The sequence below is a fragment of the Limanda limanda genome, chromosome 15 (genome assembly GCF_963576545.1).
Source record: "Limanda limanda chromosome 15, fLimLim1.1, whole genome shotgun sequence".
NCBI classification, from domain to species: Eukaryota; Metazoa; Chordata; class Actinopteri; order Pleuronectiformes; family Pleuronectidae; genus Limanda; species Limanda limanda.
The window spans coordinates 26,494,219-26,513,806 of NC_083650.1; the positions used below are offsets into that span (position 1 = coordinate 26,494,219).

Below are 19,588 nucleotides of genomic sequence, written 5' to 3' on the forward strand. Positions count from 1 at the left end.
AAATAAAATCTGATTGATTGATAGTAACACTTCTGATCTGCAGTCACCTTCACACATATCACTCATTATTATTTGTAAATTGATAAAACAGAAAAAAATGATAAGCAACATTCATTTTTATAAAATTGTAATTCAACATTTTAAATGAATTCAAATCTTTGAATAAAACGCTGAATAAGTGTTCATGATGTGACCAGCAGGTGGCAGCAGGTCCTTACACATTCACCCTCATTACACTGCGTCTGATAACTGTTGATGTTGTGAATATTTATAATAATACAAATAACAGAATTGTGTTGCTGCAGTGATGCTCAACAAACTGTAGGTGTGGTTACAGTTAAACATGGACGTTCACGTTAATTCACTTATTTATTAAAGTTTGATCTAAAATTAACTTAATTATGAAACTTTGACAACATGAAAATCATCTCACACTTTTTAAGTTATTTTTAATTGTCTCCTTCTTTATATATACATATTTAATAATAACCTTTATTTCTATAAAACCTTTCAAAACAATAGGCAAAACGCAAACACAAGCTTTGTTTTTAAAATATTTTCATTAGTGTTTTAAATATGAGCTGCTGTTACATTTAAGCTCGTTCGTGTGTGTGTGTGTTTTTCTGGTGGGCGGGGTTTCCCCCTTCCACCAATCAGAGGACTCGTTCTCCGGAGTTCCCCTCCAGCTCCGGGGCTTTCCGCTCTGATTGACGGGCACCGGTCTCCATGACAACAGTACGGAGCTGCGTCAGACCGTGTATAACAGCCGATACCTACTTCCGATCCCGCGGGATAACCATCAAAATAAAAGCTTTGTTTAATCGTTTACATGATCAGAAATGTTTAACCGTCAATGAAAAAACTTACATTTAAAATTTAAATCTAAATCCAAACATTTGTGAACATTGAAATATTTCCACATCATTTTAATTATATGTCTACACTTTGATATGTAATTGCGGTGGTTATATACACCAGACACCTCATGTTGAATCTAATATTTTAAATATATAAATATATTTGTTTCATTGAGTTTAGTCTAGTTTCCATTTTCTATAAGTTGTATTTATTTAGTTTTTCATGTTTTACATTTTTTTCAGTTTGAATTTCTATAAGAAAAAACAGACACAAAATTGCTAAATGAAATTAAATTAATTATAATTATACACTATTATATAAATAATATATTATATTAATCAGATGACATCTGTTCTATCTGCTACAAACAGAAAAGTTATAGGGGAAACTTAATTCTGACTTTATTTTGAAAGGTATACACAGGAAGTTGTCTCAGGTGTGTGACAGCGTGTTTTTGTATTATTTTTTTGTTTTTGACTGAAACAGAAGAAAAACGTTCACATCCAACAGATTCAGAGGTAAAACAACTTCATGCTACTGTTCTTGTTCCGTTCGTTGCTAGTTAGCTTGTTTGAAGCTAGTTTAATATTAGTTTAATGTCAGTGTAGTTGAATGAAAGGTTAGTTAACAGTTAGTCTGGTTAAACCTAGTTTGAAGCTAGTTTAGTATTAGTTTAATGTCAGTCTCAGATTAGTTTCATGTTGATAGTTAGTTTAATATTAGTTTTATATCTAAATAATATTAGTTTCAGGTCAGTTTCACATGTTTGTCTCCACATTACTCTCAGTTTAATCTGACGTGTTGATTCACAGACATGATTCAATGTTTCCTGAACATATGCAGAGGATTCTTTATTAAATATCATTATGATTTTAATGATTTTAATGCAATGGGAAAATCTGAATAAATATGCGTTTGTTTTCAATGATATTTAACTGAGATGAGACATGAAGAAAGTCTGTGTGTGTGTGTGTGTGTGTGTGTGTGTGTGTGTGTGTGTGTGTGTTACTGAGGAAAAATCCCTTTTTTATTAGATTCTCTTCCTGTGTTGTTGTAATTTTTGTTGTCGTGTGGTTTAGATGATTCAGGTTAATTTGTCTTAAACACTCTGAGGCTTATTACTTCTGATAAACAGTGAATGTGATATCTGGTCAATAAACAACAGTAAGAGATTGACATTTGAGTCACATTGAACCATGGGTCAGTTTAAATATTTATTTTATTATCAATTAACCTGCTCATGATTTTCTCAGTTGATTGATTGTCCTATTCTTCTTAAAACTAATTTGTTAAACAAACAACAAATATTCTCAACACTTCAGTTTTTACTGATTAATGATAAATATGATTAATCAGTTATTTGGATTATTGCAGGTTCACGTCGTGTCAATCAGCGAATTGACCAAATGTTCAGCTCGTTAGATTTTAAACGTTTTGACTTTTCTGGTTCCGGTTGTTTCAGTTTCTGCTGTTTGAGTTTTTCTTAGTTTCGTCAGAGAAGTCTTTACTGAGTGACTGTTGCCATGGTGACGTGTGTCCTTGAAACTGTGGCTTGACCTTGAGCTCAGGTCCGTCTGGTCCTTGAGTTCGATCGCAGAGCGGGGGGGCTGTCGTCGCTCTGCTGTGACATCATCAGTCTTTACCTGAAGCCTCTGAACTGATTCCAAGTTTGAGGTCAAAGGTCGAAGTTCAACGGAAATGTTTTTACACTTATAGATTTTCTAAAACCTATTTTCTGTCTGAACATTTGATCCATTCAGCATGTGAGCAATGCATGATGGTCTATGTCGCCTGGATCAGTGAAACACGTACCTACTCAGTTTGCACTGTCCTGCAGAGGGCGCTACGACTGAAACCCACAGTGTTCGTGGATTTGTTGCGTCATCGTCAGTGTCGGAGCGGTTGTTTCAAAGCTAGCAGCTGCGTGTTTATGCTAAGCTAAGCTAAACCATGTCAGGCAGACAGTGATCAGAGGAACTGAGGATTGTCTCTAAATAATCAGCTGTGAGGAGGAGGAGAGGGAGGAAGAGGAGGAAGAAGAGGAGGAGGAGGGAGAGGAGGAGGAAGAAGAGGAGGGAGAGGAGGAAGAAGAGAAGGAGGAGGGAGAGTGGAAATTCCCTCTGATGTTTTTACGACATCACTCCATCACATGCAGCGACTCTCACTCTCACAGTCGACGTTTACACTTTGTTTGGTGTCTGCAGGAAAATCCCTGAAGGAGGAAGAGCAGATCAGCTTCCTGCTGCCGGGAGCAGAGTCCTCATCTTCATCCCCCTCCTCTTCATCCCCCTCCTCTTCATCGGTGTCTGCTGCGTCATGGCCGGAGCTCTGAGGTACATTTCATTAGCATGATGATGAGGAGGAGGAGGAGGAAGAGCAGAGTCAAAAAACATGGGACGAGCTTCATCCTCACTACTTAAACAAATCTAAAAGCATGTTTGTCCACATGAACACGCCTGAGAACGCAGATCACATGACCACTCACGTGCACTGAGCATGCACGTGTCCGTGTAAACTGCTGTATCATCGTAGAACACAGACTTCAGCTGAGCAGCAGAAAGACAACGGGTCGCTCACACTTCATTCTCCATGTTGTTTCTACTGGGAGCTGAGGCTGGGGTTCTTCATGAAGGAGGTCATGTGACAGGAGGAGAATAATCAATCAATCAATCAATCAATCAATCAATCAATTAATCAATCAATCAATCAATCAATCAATCAATCAATCAATCAAAGTGAAAAGATGCGTTTCATTTGATTGCCTTGTGGTGTCAGATTATTTATTTCAAAGTTCACGACCTTTCTTGTAATAGATTCGATAAAGATGCTGTATTTGAGCATTTTCTAAATATTTTTTTCTAGTTTTCTAATCTATTCAGTATTTTACTGAAACCTAATTGCTGCAACTAAAAATAGATCCAGTCTGGAGTTTGGTTTGTTAATGTTGAGCCTCTGTCAAAATAAATTGCAAAGTAAATCAGAGATGTGCTTCTACATGTAACTTTTAGTTTGAAATATATTTTTATAAATAATCCTGAACCTCTGACCCACAACACGTCTGTGCACGTCCCTGCTGCTGCACCAGCTTCAGTTAATGTTCTGATAGAGAGAGACCTCTAGTGGCAGGAAATGACCTCGCTCGCTCGCTCTCTCTCTCTCTGTCTCTCTCTCTCCTTCTCTCTCTCTCTCTCTCTCTCTCTCTCTCTCTGTCTCTCTCTCTCCTTCTCTCTCTCTCTCTCTCTCTCTCTCTCTCTCTCTCTCTCTCTCTCTCTCTCTCTCTCTCTCTCTCTCTCTGTCTCTCTCTCTCTCTCTCCTTCTCTCTCTCTCTCTCTCTCTCTCTCTCTCTCTCTCTCTCTGTCTCTCTGTCTCTCGCTCTCGCTCTCTCTTTCCTTTCTCTCTGTCTCTCTCTCTGTGTACTTGTCAGCAGTAGTGACATCATTAAGTTTAGCCCCTCCCCCTCCTGCACTGGTCTGGAATTCTGGGGGTTTTCCTCGACGCTGCCACTTCCAGGAAGTGACTGAAAACAGACGAGGGGAGGGAGGGTGGTAAAACGACACCGACACACAGTGGGAGAGAGAGAGAACAGAGAAGAAGAAGAAGAAGAAGAAGAAGAAGAAGAAGAAGAAGAAGAAGAAGAAGAAGAAGAAGAAGAGTATTTCTGTCATGAAGCCGCGGCAGGTTTTTCTTTATTTGTTGTTTCTCTGATTGTCACCGAGGTTTTAAAGTAAGTCAGGTCACACACACACACACACACACACACACACACACACACACACACACACACACACACACACACACACACACACACAGAAACAAACACACGCACACACACAGACACAAACAAACACACACACAGACACACACACTTCCTGTTTATAACCGTCAGGTCTAATCCTCGTGTGTGTGTGTGTGTGTGTGTGTGTGTGTGTGTGTGTGTGTGTGTGTGTGTGTGTGTGTGTGTGTGTGTGTGTGTGTGTGTGTGTGTGTCTGTGTGTGTGTGTGTCGTTACAGGATGAGTGAAGCTCAGTACATCAACGTCTACGATAACGACGTGAGTCCAGATTATTTTCATCTGTTAAAAGTTTCACGTGCAACTCGTCACATGTTCTGAATGATTGAATCATTTATTACTTTGTTTGAAACAGTAGAAGAACTCTAACTGTTTTGTTAATCTTCTTATTTTAGCATCGTAGACTGTTAATACAAATGTTCGTAGACACCGGGTCCAGACAGTGACACCTGTCTTCTGTGTAGTGACCAGCAGGGGGCGACTCCACTGGTAGTTTCTATAGAAAGTGACTTCTCTCTTTATAACGTCAGTAAACATTCAGGAGTTTGTGTCTCAGTCTCTAGTTTCAAGTCTTCTAAGTGTTAGCTGTTAGCTGTTAGCTGTTAGCTGTTAGCTGTTAGCTGTTAGCTGTTAGCTGTTAGCTGTTAGCTCTTCCTTCAGTTATATGTTAAAACAGTTGATTTGATTTTGATTTTAAGGAGGTTTGTTGAAAACCTTTCTTCTTCTCCAGCTGCAGTTGAACCTGATGCCGTACGACTACATCCCCCCGGTGGACATCAAGACCGAGCCCTACATCCCCGAGACAGGTGCGCTCACCGCCGGACAGTGACATCATCACCGTAGCTCACCGACAGATTCTTTCCTCATGAACTTTATTCATCAGAGCTTTAAATGAGTGATGAGGGAAACCACCTCCAGGTGGTGGAGCTGGAGAAAGAGTGAAACTTGATGTTTGGAGAAAGCTTCAGTCGCTGAGACGCTGATTAACAAACATCTGTTGACTTGTGTTTCAGCTCATGGTCCCTACATTCAGATCATCGAGGAGCCAAAACAGGTGAGACTCATATTTGTGATCATTATACAAACAATCATATAATAACATCAACACATTATTTAAATAAACATCGGATATCCTGAGCACAGCAGGATCCACTTGTACGCTGACGATACTGTCTTATACCTACTGACTAATCCCAAACCACGTTATAGTCTGTCTCCTCCACTAATCTTCTATTAGTTATAAGTTATATTCAATATATATATAAGTTATATAAAGCAGGGCTGTGTCTACTGATTATTATCAGTTAATCTGCATTTATTCTCTTGTATAATTGATGGTTTAGAAAATATCAGAAAATATCTTAACATCCTAGATGTTTCTTATTATTATATTATACTATATTATTAATATAATATTATATAAAAATGTAAACAACAGAAATCTTTGCACTTTAAGAATCTGAATAAGTCAATTATTTCACTTTATGCTTTGAAATGTATATGTTTAATATGTTTAATATCCTGCAGTGTTCATACTATAACATGATTATAATAATAACCAATCAAACACTAAGCTGTAGTATGAAGTGAGATGATAAAAAATCCCCCAAATCACCGTAAAATCAGAATAAGCTGTTATTATAATGATATATGTTTTATAAATATGTAACATATCAGTTGATATGTATTGTTATAAACTTTCAAAGAGTCTAGATGAGACTTGTAGAGGTGACGCCTCCCTCAGGTTTATCGTTTCACTCGTCTGATCCAGGGTTTTCCCATCAGTCATTTACCAACATGAGATCAAACAGGAAGTCAGGGAGTTTCTGCTGCTAAAGGTCACGTGACCACGAGGACTCCGCCTCCTCCGCTGGGTTTTTGCGAATGAATCATTAAAAGAAAAAGCAGGTTCATGTGAAACTGAAAAAACGAGTCAAACCGACCAAACGCAATAATGTTTATAATCAATGTTACAAAAACAGAACAAAATGAGTCAATTTGAATCAAACTGAAGCAAATGTGAAATCGACTAAATTTAATAGAAAATTGGTTCAAATAATCATAAATATTTTACTTCACGTGGTTAAAACCGTTTTGAATAATGTTGAGGATTAAAGATGAATTATTGTTACTAGAACATGTAGCCCCACCTAGAGGTAGAAAGTAAATACACATCATAAACTGTTGCAGCCCCAACTTATTCGTATAAATGTTTCTGTTTGTGAAATAAGATTAAATATAATAATGACATTTGTGCAGATGACACCTGGACACTGTCAGGTGCAAAGTGAGAACACGTTTCCTGTGTGTGTCTATGTGTGTGTGTTTGATGTTGTGTGTTTTGCGTGTTACCAGAGGGGATTTCGTTTCCGTTATGAGTGTGAGGGTCCGTCCCATGGGGGGCTACCAGGGGCCTCCAGTGAGAAGAACAGGAGAACCTACCCGACTGTGAAGGTGGAAACATGGACCACACCTTTCATAACCTTGTGATAACCACAGAATCCATTTCTGCTCAAATATGACACCTGATGACCTGATGTTTGATTTTGACCTCAGTATTTTGCGATGTCTCAGATCAATAACTACGTGGGTCACGCTCGGGTCGAAGTTCAGCTGGTGACGCACACAGACCCCCCCCGAGTCCACGCCCACAGTCTGGTGGGCCGCCACTGCACGGAGAAGGGAACCTGTACGCTGGACGTGGGCCCCAACGACCTCACCGCCTCGTCAGTAACCAATCGCGTCACAGACAGGAAGTGTTTTTGCTCAGAATGTTCAGTGAGTAATGATGTCACTTCCTGTAGGTTCAGTAACCTCGGAATTCTTCACGTGACCAAGAAAGGTGTCGTTGAGATTCTGTGCAAGAGGCTGAGAGACGAGAGGAGGAGACACAAAGGACACACACTGACAGGTAACAACACACACACACACACACAGAACACACACACAAACACACATCCACACAGAACACTGACAGGTAACAACACACACACACACAGAACACAGAACACACACACACACACAAACACACGTCCACACAGAACACTGACAGGTAACAACAAACACACACACACACAGAACACACACACAAACACACATCCACACAGAACACTGACAGGTAACAACACACACACACACACACACACAGAACACACACACGTCCACACGTCCACAAAGAACACTGACAGGTAACAACACACACACACACACACACACAGAACACATACACAAACACACGTCCACACAGAACACACACACACACACACACACACACACACACACACACACACAGAACACTGACAGGTAACAACACACACACACACACACACAGAACACACACACAAACAACACCCACACAGAACACTGACAGGTAACAACACACACACACACACACACACAGAACACACACACAAACAACACCCACACAGAACACTGACAGGTAACAACACACACACACACACAAACACACGTCCACACAGAACACTGACAGGTAACAGCACACACACACACACACACACAGAACACACACACAAACACACGTCCACACAGAACACTGACAGGTAACAACAAACACACACACAGAACACACACACAAACACTGACAGGTAACAACACACGCACAGACACACACACACACACACAAAACACTGACAGGTAACAACACACACACACACACACACACACACAAACACACGCCCACACAGAACACACACACAAACACTGACAGGTAACAACACACACACACACACACACAAAACACTGACAGGTAACAACATACACACACACACACACACACAGAACACTGACAGGTAACAACAAACACAGACACACACACACTCACACACACACACACTGACAGGTAACAACACACACACACACACACAAACACTGACAGGTAACAACACACACACACACAAAACACTGACAGGTAACAACATACACACACACACACACACACACTGACAGGTAACAAGACACATCTGAACAATGTTACCTCAATAAAAACCCTGTGTGTGTGTGTGTGTGTGTGTGTGTGTGTGTTGCAGACGGCGAGGACAGTGTGTGTCTGAAGGACGCTAAGGATCTTGGGAAGGTCATGGACCTGAACATCGTGAGGTTAAAGTTCACGGCCTACCTGCAGGACAGCAACGGAGGATTCACCCGAGCGCTCAAACCCGTCGTGTCCAACCCCATCTACGACAGCAGTGAGTCCACACACCACAGACAGGGGGCGCTGCAGTGGAGTGCCAGTCAACACACTGATTCAAAAATGATTCATTTGTTCATATTTATTTATTAAATATCAATCTACGGTCTGTTTGTGTTTCAGAGTCGCCAAACGCCTCCAACCTGAAGATCTCTCGTATGGATAAGACGTGCGGCTCGGTGCTCGGAGGAGACGAGATCTTCCTGCTCTGCGACAAAGTCCAGAAAGGTCGCGACGCTGTGTGTTCGTTTCCTGTCGCTCGGTTTCCTCTTCCTGTGATTTCCCATCATGCTTTGTGCTGCTCGTTACAGACGACATCGAGATCCGCTTCTACGAGGAGGACGACGAGGGAGGATGGGAGGCGTTCGGGGACTTCTCCCCCACTGATGTCCACAAACAGGTGTGTGTGTGTGTGTGTGTTTGTGTGCGTGTGTGTGTGATTGTGTGTGTGAGCATGCATGTGTGTGTGTGTCTTTATCCAGTGAAACACAAAACATTGTAAAACAACAACATGCAGAATAAAAGAACAAAACAACAACATGTTTTCAAACTTCTAGACTGAAGAAGTTGGTTTCAAGTTTCAAATGCTTTTGTCTTTTATTAACCAGCTTTTATTTTGATAGTCAGACATTTTTTCCACCTGTCAAACATGAAGTTTCTCAGATTTTCACAGTAAAAGTCAATCGCTTCGTGTTTTTTTTGTCAATCGACAGTGAAGAAAATGAAATTGATTAGAAAGTACACGTTCATTCATTAAATTTGTAATTAACAAAATACGATATTTAATAAACAATGCAAATGATCTGTAATAACTAGTGGAGCTAAACTTTAGAATGAAAATGAGTGTTGATGGTCTCCTCTCTCTCCTCAGTACGCCATCGTGTTCAAGACGCCGGCCTATCACAGCGCAGAGATCGAGCGTCCCGTCACCGTCTTCCTGCAGCTGAAGAGGAAGAAGGCCGGCGACAGCAGCGACCCCAAACAGTTCACCTACATCCCACACGTCCAAGGTCAGTGCCACGCTGAGGGGACGTCAAAGGTCAAAGGGCACAGGTCACATTTTGAGTGAGCAACAACTAAATTTAAGTTTTGGCTAAAGATGACAATTTATCATCTTTGTTTCCTCTCCTCTCCTTGTTTCCTTGTTTCCTCTTCTCCTCTCCTTCTTTTCACTTCTCATCTCCTTGTTTCCTCTCCTCTCCTTGTTTCCTTGTTTCCTCTTCTCCTCTCCTTCTTTCCACTTCTCATGTACTCGTTTCCTCTCCTTGTTTCCTCTCCTTGTTTCCTCTCCTCGTTTCCTCTCCTTCTTTCCACTTCTCATCTACTTGTTTCCTCTCCTCTCCTTGTTTCCTTGTTTCCTCTTCTCCTCTCCTTCTTTCCTCTTCTCATCTCCTTGTTTCCTCTCCTCTCCTTGTTTCCTTGTTTCCTCTTCTCCTCTCCTTCTTTCCACTTCTCATCTACTCGTTTCCTCTCCTCTCCTCGTTTCCTCTCCTCGTTTCCTCTCCTCTCCTTGTTTCCTTGTTTCCTCTTCTCCTCTCCTTCTTTCCACTTCTCATCTACTCGTTTCCTCTCCTCTCCTTGTTTCCTCTCCTCTCCTTGTTTCCTTGTTTCCTCTTCTCCTCTCCTTCTTTTCACTTCTCATCTCCTTGTTTCCTCTCCTCTCCTTGTTTCCTTGTTTCCTCTTCTCCTCTCCTTCTTTCCACTTCTCATCTACTCGTTTCCTCTCCTCTCCTCGTTTCCTCTCCTCTCCTCGTTTCCTCTCCTCTCCTTGTTTCCTTGTTTCCTCTTCTCCTCTCCTTCTTTCCACTTCTCATCTACTCGTTTCCTCTCCTCTCCTTGTTTCCTCTCCTCTCCTTGTTTCCTTGTTTCCTCTTCTCCTCTCCTTGTTTCCTCTTCTCCTCTCCTTGTTTCCTCTTCTCCTCTCCTTCTTTCCTCTTCTCATCTACTTGTTTCCTCTCCTCTCCTCGTTTCCTCTCCTTGTTTCCTCTTCTCATCTACTCGTTTCCTCTTCTTCTCCTTGTTTCCTCTCCTCGTTACCTCTCATCGTTTCCTTTCCTCTCCTTGTTTCCTCGTTTCCTCTCCTTGTTTCCTCTTCTCATCTACTCGTTTCCACTTCTTCTCCTTGTTTCCTCTCCTCGTTACCTCTCCTTGTTTCCTTTCCTCTCCTTGTTTCCTCTTCTCATCTACTCGTTTCCACTTCTCATCTACTCGTTTCCTCTTCTTCTCCTTGTTTCCTCTTCTCCTCTCCTTGTTTCCTCTTCTCATCTACTCGTTTCCTCTTCTCTCCTTGTCTCCTCTCCTTGTTTCCTCTCCTCGTTTCCTCTCCTTGTTTCCTCTTCTCATCTACTCGTTTCCTCTCCTCTCCTTGTTTCCTCGTTTCCTCTTCTCCTCTCCTTCTTGTCTTCTCTCTCTTAGATAAAGAGGAGGTATTGAGGAAGAAGCAGAAACCGCTGCCTCACTATGAATCCTGGAGAGGAGGGCGAGGAGGTGGAGGAGGAGCCGGGGGGTTCGGAGGAGGAGGAGGAGGAGGAGGAGGAGGAGGTAAGAACGACAGACGGAGGAATTTAACCTTTGAGTTTTACACAAAGTAACATATCTATATGTATATCTTATACATATTATTGTATATATATTTATATTTCTACGTTATTACGATGTGAACCTGAGGATGTTTCCTGCAGGATTTCAGTTCAACCAGCAGATGAACGGAGGAGGAGGAGGAGGAGGAGGAGGAGCTTTCTTCACCGGAGGCTTCACTGGCTTCACTGGAGGGGGAGGGGCTCAGATGTCAGGCTCCACCCCTCAGACAGATGTAGCCCAGCAGCAGAGTGACGGACAGACGCCTCTCCAGCAGCAGCTCTGTCAGATTGGTGAGTTTCAGACTTTGATCATGTGACCCCCTGTGTCCTCGCTCGTTAACACGTGACCTTCGCTGTGCGTGGTGTTTCCAGCTGCGGCGCTCCACAGCCGAGCGTCTCAGGGCGCCAGGCAGACCGCCGCCGCCCTGCTGCAGTACTGCAGCACCGGGGACGCCCGCGTCCTCCTGGCTATCCAGAGACACCTCTGTGGCGTCCAGGACGGCAACGGAGACACGTGAGTGCTGACTTTGTTGTCTGGCTGATGACATCACCACCACATCTGGAGATACAAAGTTCCACCTGCTTTTTCTCCCACAGTCCTTTGCACCTGGCCGTCATCCACCAGCAGGCAGGTGTGATCCAGCAGCTGGTTCACACTCTGCTCAGCAGCCAACAGCAAAACGTCCTCAACGTGTCCAATCACCTCCGACAGGTAGCCCCGCCCCTCTGACCTCCGACCTGTCTCTAACCTGAACCGTCCCACCTGACCTCTGACTCCTCCCCTGCAGACGCCGCTGCACCTGGCCGTCATCACGCGGCAGGTGAAGGTGGTGGAGGTGTTGCTGCGGGCCGGGGCGGACCTCAGCCTGGTGGACAAAGATGGCCGCAGCCCGCTGCACCTGGCGGCGCTGGCCGGAGACAGCGCAACACTCCGCCCCCTGCTGGCTCACATGGGGGAACACCACGCCCACCTGGTCAACAGCGCCGACTTCCACGGTGAGAGGACTTGATCCTTATTGGTAGTTACTCATCATGTGGTCAGTTCCTGGGTAGAATAATATTACTACTACTAACAATCATAATAATGAAAAAAGTTATGATCATTGTCAGTCTGATGAAGAGCTGAAACAATAAGTTACCTGATGATTGATGAACAGAATATAAATAATATAATATTTATAAAATTGGGTTCGGGTTAGTTTCCGTCATTCAATCAATCACATGATATTAGTCTCATATTCACAGTTTGTCTCACAGATGTTAAAGGATCAACTTCCTGTTCTTAACTCAACACGAGTCAGAAAGTTAGTGATCAGTGAGTGAAGCTCAGTCCCATGTGAGGATCCTCTCCCAGGACACACACATGCTGATGGACCTGAACACAACAACACAACAACACAACAACAGGATTCACTTCATGAGAAGAACCAGTTTGTTACTTTATGTTTAAAGTGTTTCTACACGATACATAACAGAAACCTAGATTATGTCCAGTAGAGCTCTGTGAGGTCTGTGATTGGTCGCTTACATCTGCTTCAGTCTAATGTTCACGTCTCCACAGACAATAAAACTAAAAGTTCACAACGTTAATGCTGTAATTTTATGATCAATCGATCATTATTCACTTAATTTTATTCCTGTTTATCTGCCAGGTCTCCACCCCCTGCACCTGGCCGTGAGGAGGGACGGCGAGCGCTGCCTCCGCCTGCTGGTGGAGGGAGGAGCCAAGATCAACGCACCCGAGCAGAAGAGTGGAAACAGCGCCCTCCACCTGGCCGTCAGAGAGAACCTGTTCAAGGTGGCGTGCACGCTCATCACCGAGGTGAGGTCACACGTCATGTTTACCTTTGTCTGTGATGTCACATTTGTGGAAAAGTCGAGTGATTAGATAAAACTGTGATGTCACTCAGAGTTCACAGGGATTGGTTGAATCACCATTAGCTGTTGTCATGACTACTGCCAGGAGGGACTGTTTTTTGTATGAATAGAGCCTGTAGGACGCCCCCTGCTGGTCGGACTGAGGTCCGGGGAGTGACTCTCTCTCTCTCTCTCTCTTCCAGCTGAAGGCCGACGTTAACGCCTGCACGTTTGGAGGGAACACGGCGCTCCACCTGGCGGCCGGTCTGGGCTCGCCGACGCTCTGCTCCATGCTCATCGCAGCAGGTCAGACGCCGCCGCTGACGGACGCAAAACACAACATGACAAACAAACGCTGATTTAACCACGACTGTTTTCCAGGAGCTGATAAGAACATGGAGAACGACGAGCCGCTCTTTTTCAACTACTCGTCAGAAGAAGAAGACGAAGACGAAGATGCACCAATCACAGAACAGGAGGCCGTCGCCTGTCAGCCAATCAACCCTCGCAAGAGACCAGCAGGACACACCCCCCTAGACCTCGCTAAATGTCAAAGGGTAACGAGCTCTTCTTCTTCTTCTTGAAATTAATAGTTTTTTGTCAAAGATTCTGGAAAAGTTGTGACCTCGTCTCCTTGTCTCCTTGTCTCCTTATCTCTTTGTATCTTGTCTCCTTATCTCCTTGTGTCCTTATCTCCTTGTCTCCTTATCTCCTTGTCTCCTTGTCTCCTTATCTCGTTATCTCCTTATCTCCTTGTCTCCTTATCTCCTTGTCTCCTTATCTCCTTGTCTCCTTATCTCCTTGTCTCATTGTCTCCTTGTCTCCTTATCTCCTTGTCTCCTTGTCTCCTTATCTCCTTATCTCCGTGTCTCCTTGTCTCCTTATCTCTTTGTATCCTGTCTCCTTATCTCCTTGTCTCCTTATTTCCTTATCTCCTTGTCTCCTTATCTCATTGTCTCCTTATCTCCTTATCTCCTTGTCTCCTTATCTTTGTGTCTCCTTGTCTCCTTATCTCCTTGTATCTTGTCTCCTTATCTCCTTGTCTCCTTGTCTCCTTGTCTCCTTATCTCCTTGCCTCCTTATCTCCTTGTCTCATTGTCTCCTTGTCTCCTTATCTCCTTGTCTCCTTATCTCCTTGTCTCCTTGTCTCCTTATCTCCTTATCTCTTTGTATCTTGTCTCCTTATCTCCTTGTCTCTTTGTCTCCTTATCTCCTTGTCTCCTTGTCTCCTTATCTCCTTATCTCCTTATCTCCTTGTCTCCTTATCTCCTTGTCTCCTTATCTCCTTGTCTCCTTATCTCCTTGTCACCTTACCTCCTTGTCTCCTTATCTCCTTGTCTCCGTGTCTCCTTGTCTCCTTATCTCCTTATCTCTTTGTATCTTGTCTCCTTATCTCCTTGTCTCCTTGTCTCCTTATCTCCGTGTCTCCTTGTCTCCTTATCTCCTTGTATCTTGTCTCCTTATCTCCTTGTCTCCTTATCTCCTTGTCTCCTTGTCTCCTTGTCTCCTTATCTCCTTGTCTCATTGTCTCCTTGCCTCCTTGTCTCCTTGTCTCCTTATCTCCTTATCTTCTTGTCTCATTGTATCTTGTCTCCTTATCTCCTTGTCTCCTTATCTCCTTGCCTCCTTGTCTCCTTATCTCCTTGTCTCCTTGTCACCTCGCCTCCTTATCTCTTTGTCTCCTTGTCTCCTTATCTCCTTGTCTCCTTGTCTGCTTATCTCCTTGCCTCCTTGTCTCCTTATCTCCTTGTCTCCTTATCTCCTTGCCTCCTTATCTCCTTGTCTCATTGTCTCCTTATCTCCTTGTCTCCTTATCTCCTTGTCTCCTTGTCTCCTTATCTCCTTATCTCTTTGTATCTTGTCTCCTTATCTCCTTGTCTCTTTGTCTCCTTGTCTCCTTATCTCCTTGTCTCCTTATCTCCTTATCTCCTTGTCTCCTTGTCTCCTTGTCTTCTTGTCTCCTTATCTCCTTGCCTCCTTATCTCCTTGTCTCATTGTCTCCTTGTCTCCTTGTCTCCTTGTCTCCTTGTCTCCTTATCTCCTTGCCTCCTTGCCTCCTTATCTCCTTGCCTCCTTGCCTCCTTGTCTCCTTGTCTCCTTGTAACCTTACCTCCTTGTCTCCTTGTCTCCTTGTCTCCTTATCTCCTTGCCTCCTTATCTTCTTGTCTCATTGTATCTTGTCTCCTTATCTCCTTGTCTCCTTATCTCCTTGCCTCCTTGTCTCCTTATCTCCTTGTCTCCTTGTCACCTCGCCTCCTTATCTCTTTGTCTCCTTGTCTCCTTATCTCCTTGTCTCCTTGTCTGCTTATCTCCTTGCCTCCTTGTCTCCTTATCTCCTTGTCTCCTTATCTCCTTGCCTCCTTATCTCCTTGTCTCATTGTCTCCTTATCTCCTTGTCTCCTTATCTCCTTGTCTCCTTGTCTCCTTATCTCCTTATCTCTTTGTATCTTGTCTCCTTATCTCCTTGTCTCTTTGTCTCCTTGTCTCCTTATCTCCTTGTCTCCTTATCTCCTTATCTCCTTGTCTCCTTGTCTCCTTGTCTTCTTGTCTCCTTATCTCCTTGCCTCCTTATCTCCTTGTCTCATTGTCTCCTTGTCTCCTTGTCTCCTTGTCTCCTTATCTCCTTGCCTCCTTGCCTCCTTATCTCCTTGCCTCCTTGTCTCCTTGTCTCCTTGTAACCTTACCTCCTTGTCTCCTTATCTCCTTGCCTCCTTATCTCCTTGTCTCCTTGTCTCCTTGTCTCCTTGTCTCCTTGTCTCCTTGTCTCCTTATCTCCTTGCCTCCTTGTCTCCTTGTCTCCTTGTAACCTTACCTCCTTGTCTCCTTGTCTCCTTATCTCCTTGCCTCCTTGTCTCCTTGTCTCCTCAGGTGAAGAACCTGTTAACGTCCAGGCGGAGTCCAAAGGCCGGTCGTCATGGCAACAAGAGGATCAAGTCAAGCAGCAGTGAAGGTTGGTCCCAGGAGTGTGAAGGTCAGAGGTCAGCTGCTGTGAGGCTTTCACTGACAAACTGAAATGTTATTTTTACGGCTGGAACATTTAGAACGTGTCTGTCTTTGTGAGTGACTGCTTGTGATTCCCTGGGCGTGTCCCTGCAGAGCGGGACTGCTCGGGCCTGGACGAGGACACGCTGTCCCGGCTGGTGGACGTGCTGAGCGTCGGAGACGTCCCCTGGAGGAAACTGGCGGAGAAGCTGGGGATGATGACGCTGACGCTCACGCACCTGTACCAGGACAGCGCCACGCCGTGCCACCACCTGCTGCAGCACTACAAGGTAACCACGCTCATCAAGGTCAAAGGTCAGATAGCGGTCCGTCACCAGGTCGGCAGCGGGGTCAGAGGAACCTGGTCTGAAGGTCGGAGTCTGAAGGTCGGAGCCACACCAGCTGGTTCCAGGTGTGGGAGACGAGCTGCAGACGGACGTGATTGTGTAGATGGTCCTGATGTTGTGTGTTTGTGTGCAGTTGGGGGGGGCACTCGATGGGATTGGTCCTGATGTTGTGTGTTTGTGTGCAGTTGGGGGGGCACTCGATGGGATTGGTCCTGATGTTGTGTGTTTGTGTGCAGTTGGGGGGGCACTCGATGGGATTGGTCCTGATGTTGTGTGTTTGTGTGCAGTTGGGGGGCGGGCCACTCGATGGGATTGGTCCTGATGTTGTGTGTTTGTGTGCAGTTGGGGGGGCACTCTATGGGATTGGTCCTGATGTTGTGTGTTTGTGTGCAGTTGGGGGGCGGGCCACTCGACGGCCTGGTCGACGCCCTCCAGTCGCTGGGTTTGTCCGACGGAGTCCAGCTGCTGAGAAGCTCCGAGCTGAGGGACGACAAACACAACACAGGTGATGACAAAAAACACAAGAGTCCGAGTCCCGTGTCGTTATATTCACGTATAAACTGCTCTCAATGTTTGTGTTTTCTGTCCAATCAGACGCCACCGTCGACAGCGGCTTCGGCAGCCAGCCAATGGAAGAGGAGGAGCCACCGGTAGCCAATGAGTGATGGGCAAGAAAGGAAATGTGACATTGGATGCATGTGATCCTGGTCTTGTTTGGTCCTAGTCCGATTTGGTCCTGGTCCTGGTCCTGGTCCTGGTCCGATTTGGTCCTGGTCCTGGTCCTGGTCCTGGTCCTGGTCCTGGTCCTGGTCCTGGTCCTGGTCCAGGTCCAGGTCTGTGCACAGGTGGACTTCACTGTGCAGACTCGCCCTGATTGGTTCACAGACTCTGTTGTTTCACTTGTGGAGGAAACGACAATCGTTCAAGAAAAAGAGACTAAAATAATTCAAGAAAACCCTTAAAATTTTGTTTTAATTCATTTTAAATGAAAATACAAATTCACAGAAAGAAATGTGTTTTATTTCTTAACATTTGTCAGTTTTTTTAGCTTATTTGCATTTTTCATTAATTTATATTTTGTTCTTCTTTGAATTGTTTCAGTTTATTTTCATTTTATGACTTTTAACAGACGTCGGCTGCAGAGACTTTATTTGTCAGGATAAATCTGTGCTGTGTTTACAGTGTGTGTGTGTGTGTGTCTGTGTGTGTGTGTGTCTGTGTGTGTGTGTGTGTGTGTGTGTGTGCGTGTGTGTGATACATGAAGAACTGATCTGCTTCTTCACCTCTGTCAAAACTGGAATTTCCTCTTCTCCGTGGGCTCCTGAACGCAGCACGTCTCACAGATGTTTTGTCTATTTTCAAAGAACATGAAAAATTAAAAAAACTGATAAGTACAATAACGTGTGACAAATAAAAACCTTCCTATGGAATCACATGTTAAAGGTTGTTGTCATGGTGATGAGTGATCCCCTCTTTGACTCAATGATTCCAGATGTTCTAAACTTGATGATGTCATCACATCATTGTTTACTGAGGTTCTGGAGCCTGATGATGTCACTGTCATGTGACCTGGATCATTAGGAACCCTAACCCTTCACACCATGATGGACACACAGCGCCACCTGCAGGCGGGACCAAGGACACCAGGAACACCTATCAATGAAGCTGTGTGAAGATCATATGACAAATGAACAAGTAGAACATCCTCCGACCTTCAGAGAGAAACGCTCAGAGTCCACATCAGACCAGGACACGTTCCTTCAGCGGCCCAGTGGTGAGTCTGTGTCACTGCAGGAGGAACCTGGGGAACCTGGGGAACCTGAGGAACCTGGAGAACCTGGGGAACCTGAGAAACCTGGAGAACCTGAGGAACCTGAGAAACCTGGAGAACCTGAGGAACCTGGAGAACCGGGGGAAACTGAGAAACATGGAGAACCTGGGGAACCTGAGGAACCTGGAGAACCTGGGGAACCTGAGAAACATGGAGAACCTGGAGAACCTGAGGAACCTGGAGAACCTGGGGAACCTGAGAAACATGGAGAACCTGGAGAACCTGAGGAACCTGGAGAACCTGGGGAACCTGAGAAACATGGAGAACCTGGAGAACCTGAGGAACCTGAGAAACCTGGAGAACCTGAGGAACCTGAGAAACCTGGAGAACCGGGGGAAACTGAGAAACATGGAGAACCTGGGGAATCTGAGAAACATGGAGAACCTGGGGAACCTGAGGAACATGGAGAACCTGAGGAGCCTGGAGAACATGGAGAACCTGAGAAACCGGGGGAACCTGGGGAACCTGAAGAACCTGACAAACCTGAAGAACCTGGAGAACCTGGGGAACCTGAGAAACATGGAGAACCTGGAGAAACTGGGGAACCTGAGGAACCTGGAGAACCTGGAGAACCAGGGGAACCTGGGGAACATGAGGAACCTGCTGACAATTTACTCTTCACACTGATGTATGTGTTTGTTTCTCCCACTGTGTGTCTATGTGTGTGTATATACGTGTGTGTGCGTTTGCGTGCGTGTGTGAGTGTCTGCATGTCTGTGTTTGTGTGTGTGTGTGTGTGAGTGTGTGTGTGTGTGTGTGTGTGAGTGTGTGTGTGTGTGTGTGAGTGTCTGCATGTCTGTGTTTGTGTGTGTGTGTGAGTGAGTGAGTGAGTGTGTGTGTGTGTGTGTGTGTGTGTGTGCGTGTGTGTGTGTGTGTGTGTGAGTGTGTGTGTGTGTGTGTGTGTGTGTGTGTCTGCATGTCTGTATGTCTGTGTGTGTCTGCATGTCTGTGTTTGTGTGCGCGTGTGTGTGTGTGTGCGTGTGTGTGTGTGTGTGTGTGCGTCTGTGTGTGTGTGTGTGTGTGTGTGTGTGCGTCCGTGTATTCATTCTGGTGTCTCCGCTCTGACGTTTCAATACGTCGTCGTGACGTCACCGGAACGATGCGGAAGTCGCAGTCACCGTGGAGAACGTAAACTAA

The 19,588-nt window shown here is 44.7% G+C and overlaps 1 protein-coding gene across 1 annotated transcript; it reads left to right on the plus strand.

Moving 5' to 3' along the window:
- The first annotated feature begins 1,341 nt into the window (after positions 1 to 1,341).
- On the plus strand, positions 1,342 to 18,062 carry nfkb2 (nuclear factor of kappa light polypeptide gene enhancer in B-cells 2 (p49/p100)). The gene is made up of 25 exons (XM_061087007.1): positions 1,342 to 1,376; positions 3,063 to 3,191; positions 4,870 to 4,909; positions 5,379 to 5,454; positions 5,662 to 5,702; positions 7,004 to 7,102; positions 7,223 to 7,374; positions 7,453 to 7,559; positions 8,695 to 8,853; positions 8,979 to 9,083; positions 9,167 to 9,255; positions 9,727 to 9,865; positions 11,271 to 11,396; positions 11,537 to 11,725; positions 11,807 to 11,948; positions 12,032 to 12,146; positions 12,223 to 12,430; positions 13,087 to 13,256; positions 13,495 to 13,597; positions 13,673 to 13,848; positions 16,160 to 16,241; positions 16,388 to 16,563; positions 17,014 to 17,125; positions 17,215 to 17,405; positions 17,454 to 18,062. Exons 2-24 carry the CDS (start codon positions 3,175 to 3,177, stop codon positions 17,283 to 17,285), a joined length of 2,694 nt encoding a protein of 897 aa, XP_060942990.1. The 5' UTR covers positions 1,342 to 1,376; positions 3,063 to 3,174; the 3' UTR covers positions 17,286 to 17,405; positions 17,454 to 18,062.
- Positions 18,063 to 19,588: the final 1,526 nt, after the last annotated feature.